Here is a 10,288-nt window from a genome sequence, read left to right as displayed (position 1 = left end):
ATGTTGTACTTGAAACTTCGTTTTTAAAACCGTATCCAAAATTCCTGTGTAGATTTTCTATAACAACATATCATCGTGTTGTTATCTTATGATAGTTGCGATAGTAACCAGGTCAAACCATAGAGAAAATAGAACAGTTCTATTTTCTCTATGGTCAAACCTACCCATCTATTTGAATTAGTTCATCGAACAAAATGCTCTTATATGCACCGTATTTTCCTAATGAAAGTAATTGGTAAGTCACTTATATAGGCCCGTAGCTCAGACATGATTCTACTACGGATGTATATTGGTTTATTCCTCAATTAATTAGGCCTATTTGTATGATGAAAATTGCAGACAATATGTCAATACTCATCAAACATACAAATGAACGTAATAAAATTAAAACGGTATTCATCGTATTGTTGTTTTCAACTATAAAGTAGACTTTAACCCGTATGTAGTAGAGATATGTCGATGTGAATATTTGATAAAAGGACTAGCTAGATGAGAGAACGAACTGATCTAAAAATTATAAATTACTATTAATCATTACGTACATTTTTTTCCAGTTTATCAATCTGCTGCATCAAATCGTAGTTTCTGACTTGGGCCGTGGTCAATTCTTTCTCTTTCTCAGCAAGAGTTGCTTTTACAGCTTCTTTTTCTTTCAGGATCAGGACGAATTCTGAGGTACTTTGGCTTCTAGTGTCGGCGGTCTCTCCATTTGTTTCTAGGCTCGCCATGCTATCTGTAAATACGTTAATACAATTCAGGGAGAGGTAAATATTCTAGCCCCCTTCACACCTGATAAAGTTACCAACAGCGACCGTATATCAAAGGTTCCTCACGAGAATCAAAGGATTATAGTTCTATACAGACCCGAGTTCTAAATGAATCGTCCAGGCAAACAACCTGTTCATCAACTTTAATGATCATTCTCCGGGTCGTTAACGTTACATCTGAACGTATCTGACAATTATATGTATGCCACAATCAATACGTTACTATATGAGCAACTAAACAATCATACGTGAACAATAAACTGGCCCATGGTTTGCTTACGCATGTACTCCAACTTGAACTATCTATTTGTTTACATAACAACGAAAGCTTTCTCTTGGCCCACTATAGAGAGATTAGGACTGTATCTTTAGTGAATCAGGATGCGGTTATTTTCGTGCCATGGCTCCTGTTGACGCGACTATATTTCATTATAGCGCCCTCTGTTATCTGGCCGTTCCATTACTTGTATAATTTTTCTGAATATAAATTGTCGGTTTTTTATTGATTATTTTTAGTAGTTGAATTTTTCGTAGTTAAAGTTTGTTTTTGCTTGTAAACAGTTGTTTAATTTTCCATAGTTAAGTTATTATTCATGTATCTTTTTCTTTTCAATTTTGCTTTGGATGCACCATCAATGATGTGAGTTGGCTTAACAATGAGTGATTCCGAATAAAAACTAAAACTAAACTACCTGTACATGGTTGGTTGTCGGGTATATTTTTTGTTTAAAAAGGAAGAGATTGAATATCAATTAAAAAAAACGGATATTTGACAAGTTATGGCGAAATGTTATTACTTATTTGATAGGCATCGAGTTATTATAATGTAACTTCTAGTAGGCTATGTTTTCTAATGTCGAAATCAGCTTCCAAAACCAAAACACTTTGAATAAAACAAGAAAAAAAAAGTATGCAATGTAACCATCTAATTTATTTTCAAATCCTCATTCTTGAAAGTGAAATTCTACATTTTGGAATTTTTGCATGTATCACGATGTATTCTAAGCATCATGAGGCTATCCAAATGTGCATTTGTCATAACAGAACGCAAATTATTTTTAATTAGTCTCATTGAACTATTATTATTATTATCATTATTATTATTATTATTATTATTATTATTATTATTATTATTATTATTATTATTATTATTATTATTATTATTATTATTATTATTATTATTATTATTAGTATTAGTATTAGGCCTATCATTTTGGAAATTTTGCATGTATCACGATGTATTCTAAGCATTTTGAGGCTATCCAAATGAGCATTTGTCACCAGAACGCAAATTATTTTTAATTAGTCTCATTGAACTATTATTAGGCCTATTTTTATTATTATTATTATTATTATTATTAGGCCTATTATTATTATTATTATTATCTTTATTATTATTATTATTATTATTATTATTATTATTATTATTATTATTATTATTATTATTATTATTATTGTGATGAAAAGTTAACACAAATAGTTTAATGAAAGTAAATAATTTCTTTATTTGTTTATTCCCCGACAAAATTCACTCGTCTTCACCCCCGCCCCCCGCACCTCTGGCGCCACCACTGCTGACGCCTGCTGTAGAAATGTAATCATGTTTTAACAACCGGACAAAAGGACCACGTTGGCTAGGGCTGCGTGTGAACTGGGATTTAAATCTTCCAAGAGGGCGCTATTCAAATTAAATTTCCCTTCCTTGTACAGTATGTACGCTCAACACTGTGAATAGAAACGATGGTGTTTGTTATGTTGTGAAGACCAAACAGAAAGGATAACTTATACCATAAATTTTGTGGATTTAGATCGATTTAAATTCGTGGTATATATTCTGATATTAATATTTAAATATTGGATATTTCAGCAAGGTATTGTATGAGTTCCAATTTATAGTATGAATCGATAGTTAATATTCTATTCCAAATGTTAGCCCTGTGTGGGAGACAAAAAACAAAATGAATGGCAAACTATCAAGGCGCTACACACTGTCTGGACAAAACAGCAGAACAATAGTTTGCCTCCTGTGTACTGCTTAAACCAATAATAACAGGATCTGTTGATTAGTTAGCTCTGTTTTTAGTGTTTATATCAAGTTTAAGACACTAAATCTGGTTGCCGTTGTCTCCTGGTAGACTACAGTATGTACTTGTTGGATTTGTTTAGGAGCAGGCCTAGGCTAGGGCCTAGGCCTAGGCCTAGCTAGACCTAATAAGCTAGGACTAGGATTTGATTTACACAGCACTGTTTTTGTAGCTAGGTCAAGCAAGAGGAGACATGAAAGGTCTAGGTAGGGGCCTAACCACAACAGAAGGCCAGTAACCAAATCAACCAATTTTAATAATTTATAGATTTTTATAATTTGGATGTTTATTGTTTTACTATCAACGGTTTTATTTTGCCAACTGAAGATAAGATGCTTTTCTATTGTGTTTTTCAAAAGGAACAAAGTTCATTCCTATTTCATGCTTTTTTGTATTTCGTAATTAGCAACATCACCAACTTGGGGCACAATAGAGCTAAGCGTCACCTTGCCTACCACATGATTATTTTAGTTGTGTTACTATCACTAAATATTGTTACATGTGTCGTCTGTCTTGTTTTAGAAGGGAATCCATTGACATTGTGCAGTGGTGGCACCATGTGGTTGAGTTGGTGGGGGGCAGGGGGAGTAGATCATTACGAAAGATCCTATAAACACAAGATAGCGTTCTCCGCGATTTACGCATAACAAATAGAAGGGTCGATTTGGCAGTGCAGATAGTAATTATTATTGGGAGAGGGCATCCTAGTTGTTGCCATAGATCTGAGATAAAGTGTTCGTGTTATGCCAAAGTTTGTTACCAAGTACATTATTGTTCCTTAATTGTAAATCGAGGCTTCTAATTGCTACGCACAAAGGTAAATTCGTGCAGCGTACGCCATCATTACTATTAATACTTATTGATATTCCTGTGACAATTAAATACAGTTACACTGTTAATTGACTATATTCTGTGATTTTGCAGGTGTACTTAAATGCAGTGGTGGCATCAGGGGTGAAATCCGCTTCACCAAACAAACATGAACCCCATAATTAACCCCTTAATTTGATTGGCTGAAGTTTTTTATGCAACTTTAAATTTTCCATTGAGATGAACTGACATCATGCTGGCTAAAGCTTGACAATATGAAAACTTTACACTAATTTCCTATCAATTCTAGCAGCACTAATATACTTTTTTAACGCTTGAAATGTTCAGCAGGGCACATAACTCTAAAGTACTGTATACATTTACCCAGGGGCGGATCCAGGAATTCCTTTTACAAGGCCCAGGGAACAGCGGCATGTGGGGGAATGTGGGGAGGGGGCGCCAGCTTGCAAACTAAGTTGATATGAGGTGATAACTACTTGAGCTTAATTTTTTTGCTTCAAACATTTCTAATGGAGGTGGGTGGGAGGGATGAAACTAGAGATGCAAGCTTTATTTGAGGGGAAGCATGCACTCTTGTGCACCCCCAAGATATGCCACTGCAGTGACAGGGAGGGATTTTTTGCAGATGGAGGCTCTACACAAAAATTATTGGCTATGGCACTTTCAGATGAAATTTTCTTACCGTATTTCCTCTTTTTTTTTTGCTCAAAAAATTCCATGATTTAGTCACTTGAAATTAGCCAAACAGAAGAAGAGGTGCAGTACTTCTGAACAATTCATAGAATTAGCCAGCGCACAACTCCATTTTGATATAAATCAGAGCGGAGTTTTTCTGTAGGCTAGCCTACTGTAGAGCTGCTACTGTCGTTAATATTGATATTGATTGTTGTACGTAAAGATTGACATTAAACTGAAAATTTACATTTTTTATGAAATTTTAATTTTTTTATATTGAATCCTGTAGTCATTTTTTCTTGCAGAAACTTTCATGTCTATTAGGAGCTATTAAGGGAGAGCATTACAGAGCTGAAGGATGGGTATTTTTTGACATTAGTGCAGTATTATAGTTACATTCATACAGTCAAAATCTACTTCGCTTTATCGTTTCAAAGGAGGAATTATTTTGGTGTGGCCTAGTTGTAGCCTAGGCCCAAGTGGCTGACCCAAAGATGGCTGACGTGGATCCTGAGACGTTGTTGGAATGGCTCCAAATGGGCCAGGGAGAGGAACGAGACATGCAGCTTATTGCATTGGAACAGCTTTGTATGTTACTGCTAATGTCGGACAATGTGGATCGTTGTTTTGAGAGGTAAGATACTTGCCCACCTTTAAATAATAAGTGGTGATGAATAGCTTGCTTGGTGTTTACAGTGAGATGCTTACCTTCCAGTCCCAGTGTCCTGGGTTCAATTCCTGTCATGGTACAATTTTTTCTCACGATCTAAACAACTCCACTCCCTGAGCCTCATTAAGAGACTTAGTCGTTGCACACCTACTGTACCAAGTCTCGCGCATCTGGCGTAAGCCTCACTTTCTAACCAAACCGCAAGCTCTCAAGCCATTCCCCTAAAATCTCGCGCTTTTACACTGATCTCTAAGCTTTATTTTATTAAACCCAAACTTTTTATCGAAATACTCGAAACTTTCACAATTTAATAGTTTATCAGGCCTAGAATCGTCAAAATTTCTATCGTTCCTATTCTAGACTACACATTTTTAAGGTTTAATTTGAGCACTAGAGATCTGTTCAGAGAGCATCTAAGCCCAAAATTTTTCGAGAGAGCATCTTTTGTTTACGGTTGTCTTGTGACTGGTTAGCCAACTGTGAAGAATGATTAAGTTCAATGTTTTAAAATTATAATAATTCTTTATTGGTCCTCATTCAAGTTGGAAATCAGAAATCCAGACTTAAAGTTCACGGTTCGGTATATCCTTGGCCTATTGCCAAAAGCTGAATAAAAAAATAAATAAAAAATAAAATAATGCTGACCGCAACTTTCGTAATATAAAAGATCAAGAGACTAAACTTTACACCTTAATAGCACTTATTTAATTGGCAGGTGCTTCACACATTATTGGAATGTTGAAATTGTACATTGTGTTGAACTGTATGACTTGTTTTAACATTGTTAGTATTATTAATTTGTGAAAAATTGGAGTGTAGTGACCCCAAGACATAAAAAAAATAATTAAGACACTTTACTTAATGTTTACTGTTGATTAAGCCCTGATTTTTAAAAATAATGCGGCGCTTATACAAAAAGCAGTAAGGCGCTTTCTTTATTCAATAATTCACCTTAACGTAAAACTTAAAAAGCACTTAATTATTAAATGGTTATTGTTTTTCTGAATCTACACAACTAGTAAAAGTATAGGTTTACTTGTTTCATGGTCTTGTAATTTTATTGACTAGGTATTGACTGTCCCTTTGTATTAACAGTTTATTAGATGTGTATAGCAAATAACAATGGAGTAAACTCATTATCAAGGTTATGAAAAACAATGACTAATAAACAGGAAAATACCTAATTAATTACTGCAGTTTCCTGACGGAGGTACCACCACCACATTTCTTTTTTACTATATATATATATATATATATATATATATATATCCTTTATTTTACGAAATGTACTAAAATATTGCTAACTCGCATCAGTAAAATTCCTCTCTCAATCGTTCGTGGTTGGGGATACATATGGTACTGTCTCTTATACACATCTAGATGTGTATAAGAGACAGATATAATGTTTATTTCTATTAATAAATTATATTTTATCCAATTTCACATTAGGGTTAGAGTGTGCTCATTAATCTTCACACAAAAATACTGATCTGACATATAGGTGTTTAACATCCACACTATTTTAGACCCTTCATTCAATTTCATTTTTTGCAGCCTTTACTGTTGATGGTACAGAAAAGAATATACTTGACCATAATTCATAAATTGAGATTTATAATCAATGGCTGATTTTGTTATTATTTATTATTTTTTCAATGATAATTATTAGTATTGTTAAATTATAAATATTAATATTCAATAATAATAATTATTAATATTGTGATTTAAGATTATTTATTATATGTTAATGATTATTATCTTCATGGTATTATGATTACTGTACATACTACTTAAATAATAATAATAATTATTGTTGTTATTTTGACTATCATTCTCTGTTAGTGTTGTTAAGCAAAACTTAGTAAGAATGTAGTTGGCTGCCAAGACAAGAACATGACGACTGCTGAGAAAGGCTTGTGAGTCATAAATTAAGTGGTAATCAAAACAAGCGTATGTATATGATTACACATCGTGCATATGTCATCATAAAGGTTTATTGATGTCACTAATCATCATGTTTATTATAAGTATTTAAGGCTCACAATTGATACTTTTCAATAAGATTTTTTGCCTTTACTTCCAAGCAGTCTGCACGTTTGTAGCAAATTTTTAAAGTAAATAAATTATTTACTAAAAGTTTATTTTAAAGTGTTATTTTGAAGTTTTATGTGCCTTGGGCTGATGTACAGTACTGCACTTAACATTCTTATTTGACCTTCAAAAACATACTTTTAAAGTTGTTATCCTCAACTTGAAAATTAGAATTTAATAATTTTTTTTCTTTTCCAATTAACAGAATTCTTTTCATAGGTGCTTAAATTGGCTGTTACCATTCAATCAAAAGTTTTTGCAAATTTGTTTTGCTCAATACTGAGCAAACTACTATAAGATGTCATGTTATGATTGTCACCTGGTTATCTGCAACAATTGGCTATTGTCATGTCACATGCGTACACGCATCGTATTTGACCGGTTTGCTAATGGTGAATGTCTTTCGTGTTGGTGCAGCGATTTATCTACTGTACAAAGTAATGTTCTAAAAAAATATATATACAGTGTAAAGACTTTCTATTTTATGTTGTTTAGCAATATAATAATAAAAATAATAAAAATATGAAAGATAATGTCAGAAAATTTTTAAAGGGCTCTCTACTGAAGTCTCACAGCATGATGTAATAAAAACAACTGGAAAAGGGTGAGTCTTCAGGAGTAATTTTAATTGAGAGAAGGTTAGAGAATGATGGATAGAGTTTGGAACTCTGGTACTGAGGCAAATAAAAGAAATTACTAGATTCTCATCCCCTCACCATGTATCCATTTTCTCTGCCTCACCAAATTATTATTTTTTTTTCTTTTATTTTACAAAATGTACGAAAATTTGGCTAAAACTCACCTCAGTAAAATTCCTCTCTCGATGATTTGTGGTTGGGGATACATATGGTATGAATCATGTAGTGCTTCTTTTGTTTGCTTCCAATGTGTCTTATTTGCTTTCAAATTGAGAAAGTAGTAGCTGTTTCCCATCGAACCATCTTGGATTTGCCATCTCGGAGTAAAAAGAAAAAAGAAAAATTAGCTTTGCTCAGTTGGCTAATCTGGTGGTAGCTGCTGCATGTACACTGAACCTGGGTTCCCGGTTCAATTTCCCATCGCTGCCTCTCTTTGTGTTTCCGCTGGAGTGCCAAAATACAAACGGATGAGACGTTTACAGTAAGTCGTTGGTCCTATGTGCATTTATGGCCCATGTGCACTTTAAAGAACGCAGTACACTCTTTGGAAAAGAGTAGGCGATTGTCTCCCCGGTGTACTTCCCCAATCACCACCAGAAGGACCCAAATGGACTTTCATGGGCTATCTTTGGTGTTTACACTGAATAAATCCAATCCAATTCAAAAAAGTGTACTCATTCTCTTTTTTTTTATTAGTATGAGAGACTACTTTTTTTTTTTACCTGGCCTTTTAATATTGTAAATTGTATTATTATTGTGGACTTCTTATATAGCAATTCTTTAAATTAGTGAGAACTGCTCATTACCAATTCATATTCTTTATCTAGCTGTTTACACTTATGCCCATTTTTAGAGAGCTAACTGCCAATAGCAGTGGAGAAATGTGGTATCATTAAACATTGTCTGCTGTTGGCATGGACGAACCTTTGATTGGCCCTTGACTGTTCTATTTCTACTACAGTGTACAGTATGTGGTTTCTGGACTGTCAAAGCAAGTAAACAGGAATGCTTGTTGCTGTCTATAAAGCATCCTCACTGACAATACAGTATATGAGAGTATCACTACTACATATTGCTATTTTAGTTAACATATACCCGCATTAGTAGCAGGTTTATCCATGTATATTTATTTGTTTATAATAATAAAATATTTATTTTAAATTGAAAAAAGGGTATTTAAGTTAACATAAATTATTTATTTTTATTTAAAACTTATCAAAAACTTATGATACAAGGTATGATGAATGTTGATGTATTGTAATATCATCTTTTTATCGTGTCTACACACTTGCTACAGTAGGTTTCAGCCAGAGCTAGACACAATCATTGTAGGTCCTACCCTCCAAGGTTTATCAAATGGCATGATAAAAATGCTCAGTGTTTCAAGTACCGGTAGATGTTGACTTGATCTTGTGTATGGGGTGGTAACATTAGCGTTATCCAGGGCCGCGATTAGGTTGTTCTACCATGATTGTAATACACATCCATATTTTATGTTTTTTTAAGCTAATTATTATGCCTTTCTTGCTAATTAATGATTGACAGCTTAACTGACATTTATTACGTCATATGATGATTATTAAAATAACCTTCAGTATACATTCATCTTGCTAATTACAACATTTTTTCTCATTAAAAGAGAATAATTATTTTGATCATTCAAATGGTCACTGTACGATAATCATGTGAACAGCTTGTTAACCAGTTGTAAACTGTCATTCTGATCGGAGAAATTGAGGGCAGCCAATACCAGTAAAGATTAGAGACTTTCCTATATAGAGAGTTGCGACATGAGCAGCTTATGAAACTCCATATCGTGTACTTTTATGCATGAATAAACACAACACCTACTCTACAGTGTGGTGATTGCCTAAATAACAGGCAATTGAAAAAAATGAATAAAAATATTAAGAAAATTTTATTTCATTTGATAGTACAGTAAGTCCCTGTAAATTTGAAAAGAAATTGATTCTCAATAGGCTACAGTATAAATAGTTATTATATTACATGTAGTTCTTGCTTGACTGAAATAGCGTAGCGCCTTTAGCTAGGCGTACAATATTGTGTTTGTTACGCTCCAAAAATAGTAGACGACTTGGCCTCTTACTTACACACAGGCAACTTAGAAATTTATATAATAAACGGGTGTTTGTGGAAACAGTAGGTAAGGTCCCAGTCCAAAATTACTTGTAGTGAGTAAGACAAATCAATAAGTCTTACGGTAACTGAAATAGTACTGTAGTCCTACTCACTACTAGCTAGGCGGTACTACGTACAGTACGTCGTACTATACAGAGACACTATTTAAATAGGCTCTTCTTTTCCCATCTTGAATTCAAAGGTGGAACAAGATTTTCAATTTTTTTTCAATCATACAGTGGTGTAGAAGCTTTTTAAGAACATGTAGAATGTGTAGAATCTTTTTAAGAACATTTTCCCTGTTTTGTTTTTTCTCCATTTAATGATTTTTAAGAATATTAATTGACAAGTTCACTCTTTTTCTCTTTTAAATATTTTTTTTCTAATGTACTT

General features: G+C 33.4%; 2 protein-coding genes across 3 annotated transcripts in view; one reads left to right on the top strand and one right to left on the bottom strand.

Annotated features, from left to right (window-relative positions):
* Positions 1 to 822, bottom strand: part of LOC117105792 — a 3,482-nt gene extending 2,660 nt beyond the window's left edge. Inside the window, exon 1 of the mRNA XM_033247071.1 lies at positions 543 to 822. Within this exon, the coding sequence (XP_033102962.1) occupies positions 543 to 728 (186 nt within the window). The 5' untranslated portion in view covers positions 729 to 822. The remainder of the gene's footprint in view (positions 1 to 542) is intronic.
* Positions 823 to 2,480: 1,658 nt separating this feature from the next.
* LOC117105862 (E3 ubiquitin-protein ligase HECTD1-like) overlaps positions 2,481 to 10,288 on the top strand; it is a 58,676-nt gene continuing 50,868 nt past the window's right edge. For both annotated transcript variants that reach the window (XM_033247173.1, XM_033247172.1), the window contains exons 1-2: positions 2,481 to 2,638; positions 4,663 to 4,991. In XM_033247173.1, the coding sequence (XP_033103064.1) occupies positions 4,852 to 4,991 (140 nt within the window). In that variant the 5' untranslated portion in view covers positions 2,481 to 2,638; positions 4,663 to 4,851. The remainder of the gene's footprint in view (positions 2,639 to 4,662; positions 4,992 to 10,288) is intronic.

Source organism: Anneissia japonica, unplaced genomic scaffold (genome assembly GCF_011630105.1).
Source record: "Anneissia japonica isolate Jap-2015-1 unplaced genomic scaffold, ASM1163010v1 scaffold287754_len4335492_cov202, whole genome shotgun sequence".
Taxonomy (NCBI): Eukaryota; Metazoa; Echinodermata; class Crinoidea; order Comatulida; family Comatulidae; genus Anneissia; species Anneissia japonica.
This window is presented reverse-complemented; position numbering and strand designations above follow the sequence as displayed.